General features: G+C 45.0%; 1 protein-coding gene across 5 annotated transcripts; it reads right to left on the bottom strand.

Annotated features, from left to right (window-relative positions):
* Positions 1–6,103: 6,103 nt before the first annotated feature.
* On the bottom strand, positions 6,104–16,127 carry LOC106590038 (protein lyl-1). Of its 5 annotated transcripts, none has more exons than XM_045691067.1 (4): positions 15,788–16,127; positions 11,321–12,271; positions 7,962–8,056; positions 6,104–7,562 (listed from the first exon to the last, which is right to left on the bottom strand). In XM_045691067.1, exons 2-4 carry the CDS (start codon positions 11,542–11,544, stop codon positions 7,039–7,041), a joined length of 843 nt encoding a protein of 280 aa, XP_045547023.1. In that variant the 5' UTR covers positions 11,545–12,271; positions 15,788–16,127; the 3' UTR covers positions 6,104–7,038. The 5 variants fall into 5 exon arrangements, with proteins under 5 accessions (XP_045547023.1, XP_045547024.1, XP_014036030.2 ...); XM_045691068.1 differs by lacking the exon at positions 15,788–16,127 and adding an exon at positions 14,128–14,573 and having other exon boundaries at positions 6,104–7,559; XM_014180555.2 differs by lacking the exon at positions 15,788–16,127 and adding an exon at positions 14,128–14,570 and having other exon boundaries at positions 6,104–7,559; positions 10,774–12,271.
* Positions 16,128–16,561: the final 434 nt, after the last annotated feature.

The raw sequence follows: 16,561 nt of genomic DNA, 5'->3' as shown, positions 1-16,561 counted from the left end.
ATGCCGCGGAGCGCACCACTGTTGGCCTGCACGGAGGGAGCCAGGGCCAGGTTGGCACGTCAGAGATGGAGGCTAGAGGCAGAGGCAATAGGGTTATGTAACCAGTCCTTCCTGTTGTGTCAGAACGACCGGGTGTGGTGGGGGGTCTGAGAGAGAGAAAGGGAGAGGGAACGAGGGCCCTTGTGGCTGTTTTTCTCTTATTTCCGGCTCTTTTTTTGCCCTTCCCTCTCTCCCCTCTTCCATGCATGTAGCGGTTGATTGCACCACTGTATCCCCATCAGGCAACTTAATGGCTGTAGATGAGACAGCACTAACTGTAGAGCCATTTCCTGGCCACCTGATAGCTGGAGACACACAGCCAACCTGGGGGAAAGGGTTGAGGGGGACACCAACTAGGGCTGGGAGATATCGTCAACATTTTTGACGGTATGATGGTACTTGACAGTATTTTATGTTTTTTTATAATAAAAGTTGTAAATATGCTTCATGAGTAGTGCAGGACCGTCGGTAGGGTGGCAACAAATACATTCTAGGTGGTTTCGATGGGGCTTTCTCTTCTGATTGCTTTATACTGTTCAAACTTCATCCTAACATTATTTTCAGCATTTTCATCCATTTCTGCATTTTCTTCACTCGTGTTATCATCTCTCCTCGCTGTACCACCTTTCTTTTGTCTTTGTATGCCTCTGTTGTGAAAAGGTTACTTTTCCTTTATCAGAATAATTATTCTACTCAATAACTAGGTTTCCATCCAATATGCACATTTTCCCACCAGTGGTGTTTCCACCAAACTGACTTGTTGAGGATAAAAATCAGTGCGTGATGACGTAGTGCACAAAAACATATATTTTTTGCTTAAGGTTTCATCTGCTGAATAAAAATTGAAAGTTCAATGTGTTTCCGTCGCATTTTCAACTCTACCGATAGTTGTGACACAAAAGCTGTTGCATTAAATAGAAAATGTGCCTTCTCTGGTCTTGCGCTCAAGCCAACAACAGCTACACAGTGCAGGTAATGTATGCTGTAGTCTACATGATGAGATTATTATGGCTAAGAGAGAGAATATTTTGTCAAACAGCAGTCAAGCATCGATCATCATGTCACCAGAATAAGACAACGTTTTTTGGAAAGGAGCATCAAGTTCCTCAACATGCACTTTCACCCCCCTGTGAAGTTCATCATAACACATTTCATCTGTAGCCTAATAAACAGCATGGTTCCTGAGTCGTAGCAGGGAGGACCACACACCATATCATAGTGTGACTCCAAGTTTACTTCCATATGATGGTTATTATATTAATATTTGCGCATAAAGGCGTTTCCACCGCCATTTCACGCATAATGAATTTTACTGACACAAATAGATCCCACCATTTCGAACGAAGAAATTATCTGTCAGCATTCACAAAATTGTACCTAAACGTCCTGTTTCACAGCTGTCATGATTTTACCACCCCTTACCCTCCACCCCCCCAGTGGCGGTTCTAGACCATTTCAACTGGGGGGGCCAAGCTGGGGCCAGTTGTACTGTTAGAAGGGCCAGTTACATTAGACGTTATTGTTGTCATATCATTCTCTTCACTGCATTGCAGGCATTAGCAGGCAAAAGACCATGTTCATAATCATCATCGTTGCCACTGTCTAATGACGGATGTAAAAAAAGAACGATAGCAAAAATGTATGTAAAAATGATTTCATACTCCACATTTAGGGGGGCACAAGGGGGTCCAAAATTGTTGTCACAGGGGGACTGCCCCCCCCAGAACCGCTAGTGACTCCCCCACCACCATCAACACCCTTCTCACCACAACCCCTTACTCTCCCCCCCACCACCACCAACACCTCCACCACAACCACTTACCCTCCACCCCCCCACCACCACCACCACCACCACAACCCCTTACCCTCCACCCCCCCACCACCACCACCTCCACCACAACCCCTTACCCTCCACCCCCCCACCACCACCAACACCACCACAACCCCTTACCCTCCACCCCCCCACCACCACCAACACCACCACCACCCCTTACCCTCCACCCACGCCTCCATTTCCACACCCGTTTGCAGCTGCACTGAAGGGAAAGAACGGACACGTTGTCCATCGCGGACTGGAGGTTAAAGCAACGCTACCGCCACCAGTTTTTTCCACGTCCGGGATTCTCACGGTACTCTGTCATGGGTCAGCTATGTCCGGCTTGGGGACATCAGCAGGGAGCATTTTTCCACCTTTTTTTCCCAAACCGGTACTCTCTCTCTCACTCTCTCTCTCTCTCTCTCATGGTTATAAATCTGTCATGTAACTAACCAACGCAAACAAACAACCATAAACAGAATGATTGAAACCATGTATTGAACGACGCCCATTTCCTAAATGTAATGGATGACTGATTGAGTGCAGACAAGGCATTCTCTCAGAGGGGTATTATAGGGCTAGGGGTAGTGTTAGGGTTGAGCTGGGATGTGGACATGAAGTTAGGGTTAAGGGTTTAGCTGTGATGTGTACAGGAAGTTAGGGTTAGGGATGAGCTGGGATGTGGACAGGAAGTTAGGGTTAGGTTTGAACTGGGATGTGGACAGGAAGTTAGGGTTAGGGTTGAACTGGGATGTGGACAGGAAGTTAGGGTTGAGCTGGGATGTGGACATGAAGTTAGGGTTAGGGTTGAGCTGGGATGTGGACAGGAAGATTGAGCTGGGATGTGGACATGGAGTTAGGGTTGAGCTGGGATGTGGATAGGAAGTTAGGGTTAGGGTTGAAATGGGATGTGGACAGGAAGTTAGGGTTAGGGTTGAGCTGGGATGTGTACAGGAAGTTAGGGTTAGGGTTGAACTGGAAAGTGTACAGGAAGTTAGGGTTAGGGTTGAGCTGGGATGTGTACAGGGGGTTAGGGTTAAGGGTTGAGCTGGGATGTGTACAGGAAGTTAGGGTTAGGGTTGAGCTGGGATGTGTACAGGAAGTTAGGGTTAGGGTTGAGCTGGTATGTGGACATGAAGTTAAGGTTAGGGTTGAGCTGGGATGTGGACAGGAAGTTAGGGTTAGGATTGAACTGGGATGTGTACAGGAAGTTAGGGTTGAGCTGGGATGTGGACATGAGGTTTGGGTTAGGTTTGAGCTGGGATGTGTACAGGAAGTTAGGGTTAGGGTTGAGCTGGGATGTGTACAGGAAGTTAGGGTTAGGGTTGAGCTGGGATGTGTACAGGAAGTTAGGGTTAGGGTTGAACTGAGATGTGGACAGGAAGTTAGGGTTAGAGTTGAGTTGGGATGTGTACATGAAGTTAGGGTTAGGGTTGAGCTGGGATGTGTACAGGAAGTTGAGGTTAGGGTTGAGCGGGGATGTGTACAGGAAGTTGAGGTTAGGGTTGAGCGGGGATGTGTACAGGAAGTTGAGGTTAGGGTTGAGCGGGGATGTGTACAGGAAGTTGAGGTTAGGGTTGAGCGGGGATGTGTACAGGAAGTTGAGGTTAGGGTTGAGCGGGGATGTGTACATGAAGTTATGGTTAGGGTTGAACTGGGATGTGTACAGAAAGTTGAGGTTAGGGTTGAGCTGGGATGTGTACAGGAAGTTAGGGTTAGGGTTGAGCTGGGATGTGTACAGGAAGTTAGGGTTAGGGTTGAGCTGGGATGTGGACATTAAGTTAAGGTTAGGGTTGAGCTGGGATGTGGACAGGAAGTTAGGGTTAGGGTTGAACTGGGATGTGTACAGGAAGTTAGGGTTGAGCTGGGATGTGGACATGAGGTTTGGGTTAGGTTTGAGCTGGGATGTGTACAGGAAGTTAGGGTTAGGGTTGAGCTGGGATGTGTACAGGAAGTTAGGGTTAGGGTTGAGCTGGGATGTGTACAGGAAGTTAGGGTTAGGGTTGAACTGAGATGTGGACAGGAAGTTGAGGTTAGGGTTGAGCGGGGATGTGTACAGGAAGTTGAGGTTAGTGTTGAGCTGGGATGTGTACAGGAAGTTGAGGTTAGGGTTGAGCGGGGATGTGTACAGGAAGTTGAGGTTAGGGTTGAGCGGGGATGTGTACAGGAAGTTGAGGTTAGGGTTGAGCGGGGATGTGTACATGAAGTTAAGGTTAGGGTTGAGCTGGGATGTGGACAGGAAGTTAGGGTTAGGGTTGAACTGGGATGTGTACAGGAAGTTAGGGTTGAGCTGGGATGTGGACATGAGGTTTGGGTTAGGTTTGAGCTGGGATGTGTACAGGAAGTTAGGGTTAGGGTTGAGCTGGGATGTGTACAGGAAGTTAGGGTTAGGGTTGAGCTGGGATGTGTACAGGAAGTTAGGGTTAGGGTTGAACTGAGATGTGGACAGGAAGTTAGGGTTAGAGTTGAGTTGGGATGTGTACATGAAGTTAGGGTTAGGGTTGAGCTGGGATGTGTACAGGAAGTTGAGGTTAGGGTTGAGCGGGGATGTGTACAGGAAGTTGAGGTTAGGGTTGAGCGGGGATGTGTACAGGAAGTTGAGGTTAGGGTTGAGCGGGGATGTGTACAGGAAGTTGAGGTTAGGGTTGAGCGGGGATGTGTACAGGAAGTTGAGGTTAGGGTTGAGCGGGGATGTGTACAGGAAGTTGAGGTTAGGGTTGAGCGGGGATGTGTACATGAAGTTATGGTTAGGGTTGACCTGGGATGTGTACAGAAAGTTAAGGTTAGGGTTGAGCTGGGATGTGGACAGGAAGTTAGGGTTAGGGTTGAGCTGGGATGTGTACAGGAAGTTGAGGTTAGGGTTGAGCGGGGATGTGTACAGGAAGTTGAGGTTAGGGTTGAGCGGGGATGTGTACAGGAAGTTGAGGTTAGGGTTGAGCGGGGATGTGTACAGGAAGTTGAGGTTAGGGTTGAGCGGGGATGTGTACAGGAAGTTGAGGTTAGGGTTGAGCGGGGATGTGTACAGGAAGTTGAGGTTAGGGTTGAGCGGGGATGTGTACAGGAAGTTGAGGTTAGGGTTGAGCGGGGATGTGTACAGGAAGTTGAGGTTAGGGTTGAGCGGGGATGTGTACAGGAAGTTGAGGTTAGGGTTGAGCGGGGATGTGTACATGAAGTTATGGTTAGGGTTGACCTGGGATGTGTACAGAAAGTTAAGGTTAGGGTTGAGCTGGGATGTGTACAGGAAGTTAGGGTTAGGGTTGAGCTGGGATGTGGACATGAAGTTAGGGTTAGGGTTGAACTGGGATGTGTACAGAAAGTTGAGGTTAGGGTTGAGCTGGGATGTGTACAGGAAGTTAGGGTTAGGGTTGAGCTGGGATGTGGACATGAAGTTAAGGTTAGAGTTGAGCTGGGATGTGGACAGGAAGTTAGGGTTAGGGTTGAACTGGGATGTGTACAGGAAGTTAGGGTTGAGCTGGGATGTGGACATGAGGTTTGGGTTAGGTTTGAGCTGGGATGTGTACAGGAAGTTAGGGTTAGGGTTGAGCTGGGATGTGTACAGGAAGTTAGGGTTAGGGTTGAGCTGGGATGTGTACAGGAAGTTAGGGTTAGGGTTGAACTGAGATGTGGACAGGAAGTTAGGGTTAGAGTTGAGTTGGGATGTGTACATGAAGTTAGGGTTAGGGTTGAGCTGGGATGTGTACAGGAAGTTGAGGTTAGGGTTGAGCGGGGATGTGTACAGGAAGTTGAGGTTAGGGTTGAGCGGGGATGTGTACAGGAAGTTGAGGTTAGTGTTGAGCGGGGATGTGTACAGGAAGTTGAGGTTAGGGTTGAGCGGGGATGTGTACAGGAAGTTGAGGTTAGGTTTGAGCGGGGATGTGTACAGGAAGTTGAGGTTAGGGTTGAGCGGGGATGTGTACATGAAGTTATGGTTAGGGTTGAACTGGGATGTGTACAGAAAGTTGAGGTTAGGGTTGAGCTGGGATGTGTACAGGAAGTTAGGGTTAGGGTTGAGCTGGGATGTGGACATGAAGTTAGGGTTAGGGTTGAACTGGGATGTGTACAGAAAGTTGAGGTTAGGGTTGAGCTGGGATGTGTACAGGAAGTTGAGGTTAGGGTTGAGCGGGGATGTGGACATGAAGTTATGGTTAGGGTTGAACTGGGATGTGTACAGAAAGTTGAGGTTAGGGTTGAGCTGGGATGTGTACAGGAAGTTGAGGTTAGGATTGAGCGGGGATGTGGACATGAAACTAGGGTTCATACACTCTTTTTATAGAATCACAAACCAACTTACAGGCATAAAAGAAGCCAGGTTAATTTCCTGAAAACAAAAACACATCTTCACCCCTTCACACAACAATACCTTTGCCAGCGAATACACTGTCTGTTTCTCAAACTGGACACAGCAGCAAAACAATTGTATGGGTTGAGAAATTGTGCTGATAACAGGGCTGCATGTATTCTGGAGTGCAATAAGAGGATGTTGAATAAGGAAGAGAGAACTAAAACACTCTTTATTTCAGTCAGCTAGCACGGTCAATGTCCCAAATGGCACCCTATTCCCTACACAGTGCACTACTTTTGACCAGTAGTGCACTAAACAGGAAATAGGGTGCGATTTGGGACAACTATGTCACAATTTTATCCTCTAAGGGAGGGAGGGTGGGACCATCTTCTTCATCTGACTAAAGAAAGAAAATAGGAAACTTCAAAAACTGCCACATAAACTACTGGCTGAAGGTTACCGTCATTGATGTTTTTTGATGTCTCAAACTCCAGGAAGCAAAGCCATGAGGTCAACATGGCTCCTTCAGAGGTTTTAGGGTAAGTGACACTGTGCTGACTGGATGTACAAACAGTCAAGCCTACATTTCCCAGGTAGCCCTATAGAAGCCTCAGTTCTGATGAAACAGCTTATGTTACCCAGAAAGCCTCAGTCCCACACTGCAGGACACAAAATCCAGACAGAGGGACAGTCAAACACTACCACAAACTGCTACAACAACTCAGAGCTGACCTTGTAGATACACCATGTCATTGAAAGAACTACATCGATTCCAAAAGTCTCAAAGATTGCTGGTAGACTAGTAAGTATACTGTACATTTTTGTCCTTTCCGTCAGTTTGTCGGATATTATTTACTACCAGGTATTCAATTTTGTCATCTTTGTGTCGTCACATGTCATGTCACCGCTGGTCGCTGGCAAGTGTCACCGCAGTCCGAATCTGACCTTTGACCTTTCCCGGAATGCCCCGTGGCACCACCATTGAGCTCTTAGCCCCGCCCCCCAGGTTCTCCTCGCTGTCTGTGTTGCTATAGCAACTGGAGGTTGGGGAGGTTGCCAAGGCGATGATTGATGAGTCTGTGGAGTCTCCTCTGTCGTGGTGGACCATAGTTGAAGAGGGAGTGTCATCCTGGAAAAGTGGGTGCATATCCTTGTTGTTCAGCCCCGCTTGGGCCCTCTCATCCTGGGTCTCCTCTTCAGGCAAGTCCCTGGCTTTGTCTTGGGACTGGTCGTTGAGCAGGGTGACAAGGAAGTCGATGTACTTCATGGCCAGGCGGAGGATCTCATTCTTGGAGAGCTTCTTGTCCGGAGGGTGGGTGGGGATGAGCCTGCGGAGGTCTGAGAAGGCCCCGTTGACGTTCTGCTGGCGCCAGCGCTCCCGGCTGTTGGTGAACACACGCCTCGCCAGCTTCTGAGGAGGGCCTGCTGGATGAGGATACACAGGCACAGTGCATTAAATACACATACGTACCAGTATGCACATGTACATACACGCAACTGAATATCAGGAAGATGTTCCTAATATTTGGTATACTCAGTGTATATCACAGGAGGTTGGTAGCACCTTAATTGGGGAGGACGGGCTCGTGGTAATGACTGGAGCGGAATCAGAGGACTGGTGTCAAATCCATCACATACATAGTTTCCAGGATGCCATTCCATTCACTCCGTTCCAACCATTATCATGAGCTGTCTTCCCTTCAGCAGCTTCCTGTGGTGTATATGTACATACATACACTACATAAACTGTATCTCATCGATTTATCATATGCTGGTATTGGTCAGTAGTCCATGGACAGTCACACCAGTTTATCTTCTATTTACCATCACTGAGATCCAACTCATAGTGTGAGGAGGGCCGTCTCTTGATGCTTCTACTGGAAAAGATTCCATAGTTACCAGAGGGACCAAGATGAGAACTGAGAGAGAGAAGGAGAGAATCAAATCAAATCTCATTTTAACGGTCGCTTACAAATATTTAGCAGATGTTATTGCAGGTGTAGTGAAATGCTTGTGTTCCTAGCTCCAACAGTGCAGTAATATCTAACATACACAACAATGCACATATAGAAACATTAGGACAAGCAATGTTGGAGTCCGGAGTACAAATGTATATATACAGTTGAAGTCGGAAGTTTACATACACTTAGGTTGGAGTAATTAAAACTTGTTTTTCAACCACTCCACAAATGTCTTGTTAACAAACTATAGTTTGGCAAGTCGGTTAGGACATCTACTTTGTGCATGACACAATTCCAGTGGGTCAGAAGTTTACATACACTTAGTTGACTGTGCCTTTAAACAGCTTGGAAAATTCCAGAAAATGATGTAATGGCTTTAGAAGCTTCTGATAGGCTCACTGACATCATTTGAGTCAATTGGAGGTGTACCTGTGGATGCATTTCAAGGCCTACCCTCAAACTCAGTGCCTCTTTGCTTGACATCATGGGAAAATCAAAATAAATCAGCCAAGACCTCAGAAAAAGAATTGTAGACCTCCACAAGTCTGGTTCATCCTTGGGAGCAATTTCCAAATGCCTGAAGGTACCACGTTCATCTATACAAACAATATTACGCAAGTATAAACACCATGGGAGCATGCAGCCATCATACCGCTCAGGAAGGAGACACGTTCTGTCTCCTAGAGATGAACATACTTTTGTGCGAAATGTGCAAATCAATCCCAGAACAACAGCAAAGGACCTTGTGAAGATGCTGGAGGAAACAGGTACAAAAGTATCTATATCCACAGTAAAACGAGGCCTATATCGACATAACCTGAAAGGCCGCTCAGCAAGGAAGAAGCCACTGCTCCAAACCCGCCAAAAAAAAGCCAGACTACAGTTTGTAACTGCACATGGGGACAAAGATCATACTTTTTGGAGAAATGTCCTTTGGTCTGATGAAACAAAAATGGAACTGTTTGGCCATAATGACCATCTTTATGTTTGGAGGAAAAAAGGGGATGCTTGCAAGATGAAGAACACCATCCCAACCGTGAAGCACGGGGGTGGCAGCATCATGTTGTGGGGGTGTTTTGCTGCAGGAGGGACTGCTGCACTTCACAAAATAGATGTCATCATGAAGAAGGGAAATTATGTGGATATATTGAAGCAACATCTCAAGACATCAGTCAGGAAGTTAAAGCTTGGTCGCAAATGGGTCTTCCAAAGGGACAATGACCCAAAGCATACTTCCAGAGTTGTGGCAAAATGGCTTAAGGACAACAAGGTCAAGGTATTAGAGTGGCCATCACAAAGCCCTGACCTCAATTTCATAGAAAATTTGTGGGCAGAACTGAAAACGCGCCTGCGAGCAAGGAGGCCTACAAACCTGACTCAGTAACACCAGCTCTGTCAGGAGGAATGGGTCAAAATTCACCCAACTTATTGTGGGAAGCTTGTGGAAGGCTACCCAAAACGTTTGACCCAAGTTAAACAATTTAAAGGCAATGCTACCAAATACTAATTGAGTGTATGTAAACTTCTGATCCACTGGGAATGTGATGAAAGAAATAAAAGCTGAAATAAATCATTCTCTCTACTATTATTCGGACATTTCACATTCTTAAAATAAAGTGGTGATCCTAACTGACCTAAGACAAATTTTTACTAGGATTAAATGTCAGGAATTTTAAATGTATGTAAACTTCCGACTTCAGCTGTGTATATATGTGGTGGAATGTATAGACATTATGGACAGTATGCGGATAGAATATGTAGTATATCTGAAGAATACGTAGGATAGACTTGTATATGTATAGCAATAGTTAAATATAATGGTCTTGACTAGACTAGTATATACTTAATATGAAAGTGGGTAAAACAGTATGTAAACATTATTAAACATTATTAAAGTGACGTCCAAAGAGGGAGGAACGTGAGAGAGGGTGCATTGGAAATAAAAGATAACAAATAAAAGTATCCAAGCAATACAAGAATACAACTGTAAAAGTACAAACGATGTTTTTCAGGGGAGTAATCATATTTTAAATGGTTTTCAAATTGTTAAATGGATTTGAAATGGCAAAAACATTTCAAATTGACTGAGGGAGAGAAAGCGAGCAAAGCTATCTGTATGGTGATTATGTTTGGGATGCTGATGGCGTGTGCATGCTGTCGGCAGGCTATGTCTCATTAGGGTTTGTAACCAACTGACACTGGCCGAGACATGCTGCTAAAATAGAACAATGTTCCTGCTGAAAATGAAGAAGAAGAAGGATATTTCATCATAGTGATTCTAGGAAATGGGGCTCTATGGGGAAGTAGTAGTTCTAGTTTAATAATTGGTTAGGATTATGGGTTAGGAAAAGCAGAAAGAGAAATCTGTTATAAACTGTCATTTGTAGTAGTGAAACTGTCAGTTATAGTGAAACAGTTTTCCATACAGTATCAGAAAGCCAGTCATAACATGAAATATGATAATGCCAGTGGAGGCTGCTGAGGGGAGGACAGCTCATAATAATGGCTGGAATGGAGTCAATGGAATGACATCAACCACATGGAAACCACATGTTTGATGTCTGTGATGTCATTCCATTGACTCCATTCCAGCCATTATTATGAGCTGTCCTCCCCCTTAGCAGCCTCCACTGGATAATGGAATATAATGTGAATATGAAACATTTCCCTATCACCTGTTGAAGAAGTGGTGTGATGGCAGGTACTGGTGGGGCAGCAGGGGGCCCTGGGAGGGGATCGGTGGGGCCCCTGGTCTGGTCCCTGACAGGGAGGTGAGCTGGGTGAGGCGGATGCCCCCCGTGGTGGTGGGTGTGGTGGTAAGGGTCATGGTAGTGGGGGTGGTTGGGGATGGGGTGCAGGGTGGTTAGAGGGGTGTTACTGGGGAGGGAGAGGGGGTGGGGGGGTTTACTGTGTCCCAGACTAATAACAGGGATGTGGGGAGGGAGGGGGGCAATAGAGGAAAAGAAGGAAGAAGAGGAGGAGGAGGATGGGGGGAGGACGGCAGGGGTAGTGTATGTAGACACTGGGGCTGGGAGGAGGGGAGGACGAGAGGAGGAGGGGGCTTTCGGAGAGGAGCGAATTAAACCTCCTCCCTTGGTGTTGTTTGTTTCCATGGCGACCGGTGGTTCAGGTGCGATGTTGGTGGCGGCAGGGTGGTCAAGCAACTTGGTAGGGGGCTCTGGAGGTGGAGGAGGGGAGGCAGGGGGGCAAGGTGGGACAAACCTGTCTCCCGGACTCCCTGGTTCATTAACTGGCGGTGGGCTGCTAGCATCAAGTGAAGCCGGTGAGGGGGCCTGCTGAGGGCTCAGTCGTTCAGACTCCGATAGGGGGTCTGAGGGGGGGGAGGCAGAGGGGGGGTCCAGTTTCTCCATCATGGTACCTGTGGGAAGGCACCCCACCACTGCACCCCTCACCCCTTCCGCTGTTCTGTCTCTCTCACCCAGCATGGTGTCTAGGCCACTAGCTGCTGCTGCTAGACGCCTATAGACCTCCACAGACCTCTCTCAGCCCTGGGCCTCTGCTGCTACTCCAGATAATATCCCCTTATTATGCTGTTAGTCCCCTGGTCCTCCTGAACGACGGGTTGTCTACTGCTGTTATTAATCAGTCCAGGGATGTCTGTGATGGGCTGTCTGGGTCATGGGTTTTCAGGGGTCAGGAGTCAGGGGATGGTGTTGTTGCTAAGGCTGATGCCCTCGGGTTTGGCTCAGTCCAGTCTTATTGTCACCTCTCATTCTGAGGGCTGTTGCGTGTGTGAGAGCGAGTTTGTGTGTGTGTGAGAGAAGGAAAAAAGGAGAGAGCATGTGAGTGTGATCTTGCATTCATGGCCCCACTGAAGAGGCTGTGTCCAATCTACAGTGGCTGGGCAGACGATGCTCACATCAATTATCATGTGCCAGTGTTTACTAGTGGTGTGACTGAGGCGTCTCTGGGTCTTCTTGGAGCTTCACAGCAGACTGGTTGGTCTGGCTTTAAGTTTAGTAGTCTAGATGTCTTTTTCCCATAGGACATCCTGAGGAATAGCCAAGTACGTTGTCTTTGAATGAGTCACCATCGACCGACACTGTTGATTAGTCCAACAGTCTGTCTGTCTGTCTTTTCGGATATGAATCAAACTATCCATACAATCCACATTGTCCCAGGTGCATAAAAATTGGACGGTTTTCAAAGAACCTGTAGAACAAAAGAGATAAGACACATTTGTTTTACATGAGTTAGTGGGTCAATTACTGGAATGAATGAATGAATGAATGACATTTTATTTTCGTGTCAAATCACCAGTTGCCAACCCATCCCTTAATGGATTAATTGACACATAAACAAACATTACAATAATTCACTTTGGTAATTCAGTGAATAAAAAATAAAGCTAGATTTAGAATTAATTAGGAGATTATAATGATACATTTTTCCATAAATAATCTACATCAAAGCAAAATCTAGTATCCCTGGCCCTCTCATGAGCTGATGACAGGCTCAACATGGTTGTCATGGGTGTCCATTGTTTGGTATCATACTGCGTGTGTGTTTTCCTAATTTCAAGGAAGTTCACAGCTGTCTTATACGTTCTGCTTCTGCAAGACTTGGGTGATTCATTATTCATGGCTGGATTTGGCAACTGTCTCTTCTCCTAATGCAAAGCCTTATGTTTGGGGCAAATCCAACACATCCCTGAGTACCTGCCTCTGTATTTTCAAGCATGGTGGTGGCCGCATCAGGCCAAACGGTATGCTTGACATCAGCAAAGACTGGGGGAGTTTTTCAGGATAAAAAGAAACAGAATAGAGCTAAGGAGAGGCAAAATCCTAGAGGAAAACCTGGTTCAGTCTGCTTTCCAACAGACAATAAGAGACAAATCCATCTTTCAGCAGGACAGTAACCTAAAACACAAGGCTAAATATACACTGGAGTTGCTTACCAGGAAGACGGTGAATATTCCTGAGTGGTGAAGCTACAGTTTTGACTTAAATCTGCATGAAAATTGCTGTCTAGCCTTGATCCCCAACACCTTGACAGAGCTTGAAGAATTTTTTTAATAATAATGGGCGAATATTGCACAATCCAGGTGTGCAAAGCTCTTAGAGACTTACCCAGAAAGACTCACAGCTGTAATCGCTGCCAAAGGTGATTCTAACATGTATTGACTCAGGGCGGTGAATAATTATCTAATCAAGATATATTAGTGTTTCATTTTCATTAATCTTTAAAAAAAATAGAATTTTTCTTCCACTGACATTCCAGAGTATTTTGTGTAGATCATTGATAAGAAATGACATATAAATCCACACATTTTTGAGAGAGAGAGAACAGGCAAGGTGAGCTTTCAATACAAACATTTGATTCATAGAAAAGTTTAATCAAAAAAATTACAATGGAACAAATACACTCCCAAAGATGTGTTGAAGTCTTTCTTTTTATAATATATTTTTTTGTAATATTTTATTATTTGCAATCAAATTATAATGTTGCTTAATTGCTCCACTATTTATTTGTGTCATGAAGAATATGTTACCTTCGATGTTCAGCTGCATTTGTGCCTACAATTCAATTTGAACTTGATTAAATTGTAATTAATGTTCATAACGTTTCAGATTTTTTTTTTTATTCCTTGTTTCCTTTGACATGAGACAAAAATCAAATTGTATTTTTGTGTAAACTCAATGCACTCATTTGTTGTTAATTTCAAGTCATGAAATATGAATATAATTTGGTGGTCTTATATCTGTATGGCTGCAAAGATATATATTTTTTGATGTATATGATGTTATGTTTATTATAGCAGTGGTAAATACACAAACATGTATTTTATTGTCTGCAATGTTTTCTATATTATGTATTTGATCAAAGAACAGGCAATAACACATAACAGGTTTTCCTCCATAAAACAATTTAGCACGAAGAAAAATGAACTATAACTTCATGCAATAAATTAACAATAATAACTTACGATAAATTGAGAAATGGCTTTGAACTCAATAGCATTTGCCCTGTACAGTAATATTTAAATTGACCAGTGTAAACCTACTCACCTACGCAGCATGAAAACCAGCGTGCTCTGTCAGTACAGTTGTTTACCCACAGGACCCTACAGTACCATAGGTAAGGTAACACATGGCACGTCTACTTTGCTTTCCGTCCTCCTTAAATAAATTGGGAACTCCAGTAATGTTAAAAAATATATGTAATATCAAACATCCAAAATCACCAAGAGATGAAGTCAAAAATTGGTCAAGGAATAACAAAATGAACAAAATGCCCTTATGACTCCTTTGTGGTGATTCTGTTGAACGAAGGCGCACAAGCTGACAAGGTGATGCTGACCATGTCGTACTCGTGTTCTTATGTCATTCTCTAGTTCCCAATCTCTCTTTCTTTACTTTCTTCCCTCCTCTCCCTCCATGCCAGGAAGAGACAGCACTCTAGTTGGATGGCGAGAGAGAGAGAGAGAGAGAGAGAGAGAGAGAGAGAGAGGAAAGAAAGAGAGCGAGACAGAGACAGAAGAGAGACAGAGAAAGAGAGAGAGAGAGATTGAGAGAGAGAGAGAGAGAGAGACAGAGAGACAGAGAGACAGAGAGACAGAGAGCAAAAGAGAGCAAGAGAGAGAGAGAGAGAGAGAGAGAGAGAGAGATAGAGAGAGAGAGAGACAGAGAGAGACAGAGAGAGAGAGAGAGAGAGAGAGAGAGCGAGAGAGAGAAAGAGAGAGAGAGAGCGAGAACTTCGTTGCAAGGAGAGCTTTTCCGCTCTCCCTGGACAAGAGGATGTGCTAGTACAATGTGGTGGCTACTGATAACGCTCTCAAAGCCGCCTGTGGCCCGCAGATAAGGAAATGTCTCCCCCTCCTCTCCTCTCCCCCTCCCCCCAACCCCAATACCAACACACGCTTGCGCATACATGCGCATGCACACGTACGCATGCGCATACAATCTCACTCTGTATAGATATACACTCATGTGTTCACACACACACACAGACACGCGTCGTTCCACCAGGACAGCCAATCCTAGAATATGAAGGGACTTGGATGGTAACCATAATGGAGGGAATGGGTTTGTATCACAATAGAATAACACCACAAAGGAAGACAAGCAGACACAGACAGACAATAGATCTTATTGGGAAAACCTAATATATCCATTTCCTATTTAAACAACTTCCCTGTCTGCAGCACTTGCAGCACCATAGCTCGGACAAGTGTTTACCATAGGATCAACAGAGGTGGGAAAAGGTAGACAGATAGAGAGAAAGAAAAGGATAGAGAGAAAAAGATAGAAATGGAGACATTCCTGGTTGTTTCTGTGATTACATCATCACACCTGTGGTACTGCACTGCATGGTGGCCAATACCGTCATCTCAGTAACTTTCCTCAAGACCCTGCTTCCTCTCTCTCTCTTTCAAGGTCAATTCCTCTTTTTTTATTGTCCCTGTCATTTCCTACCCAGACAGTCTGAAAGACAAACATTGCAAAGGCCCCAGAGAATGATGACCATTCGGGACCTGTGATGGCATAGGCTGTAAGTTTACGTATTAAACCAATCATCATGAGTTTAGCTCCTATGAGTTTAGCTCCTATGAGTTTAGCTACTATGAGTTTAGCTCCTATGAGTTTAGCTACTATGAGTTTATCTTTGAACTCAATAGCATTTGCCCTGTACAGTAATATTTAAATTGACCAGTGTAAACCTACTCACCTACGCAGCATGAAAACCAGCGTGCTCTGTCAGTACAGTTGTTTACCCACAGGACCCTACAGTACCATAGGTAAGGTAACACATGGCACGTCTACTTTGCTTTCCGTCCTCCTTAAATAAATTGGGAACTCCAGTAATGTTAAAAAATATATGTAATATCAAACATCCAAAATCACCAAGAGATGAAGTCAAAAATTGGTCAAGGAATAACAAAATGAACAAAATGCCCTTATGACTCCTTTGTGGTGATTCTGTTGAACGAAGGCGCACAAGCTGACAAGGTGATGCTGACCATGTCGTACTCGTGTTCTTATGTCTATGAGTTTATCTCCTATGAGTTTAGCTCCTATGAGTTTAGCTACTATGAGTTTAGCTCCTATGAGTTTAGCTCCTATGAGAATAGCTCCTATGAGAATAGCTCCTATGAGAATAGCTCCTATGAGTTTAGCTCCTATGAGAATAGCTCCTATGAGAATAGCTCCTATGAGAATAGCTCCTATGAGAATAGCTACTATGAGTATAGCTCCTATCAGTTAAGCACCTGCAGTTTCAGTTGAAAGCACTCAAATAATTATAACTACAAGTAATATTGTAGCAAGGCTGTATCAATCTGGGTGGATTTGCGTGTAGCGTATAAAAAGCAACATGCGGTCTGAAGACAATTCCCCTGAGTCAGGCCTTTTGCCTGCTACCAGATATATATTCTGTTCCATGACCCGTGAGTCCCCAGGCAATAACTTAACCTTGTGCTTCTGCATTAAATTGGTAGTAATA

Source organism: Salmo salar, chromosome ssa12 (genome assembly GCF_905237065.1).
Source record: "Salmo salar chromosome ssa12, Ssal_v3.1, whole genome shotgun sequence".
Classification (NCBI taxonomy): domain Eukaryota; kingdom Metazoa; phylum Chordata; class Actinopteri; order Salmoniformes; family Salmonidae; genus Salmo; species Salmo salar.
Note: the sequence above shows the minus strand (reverse complement) of the source record. Positions and strands in the feature narration are given on the sequence as shown.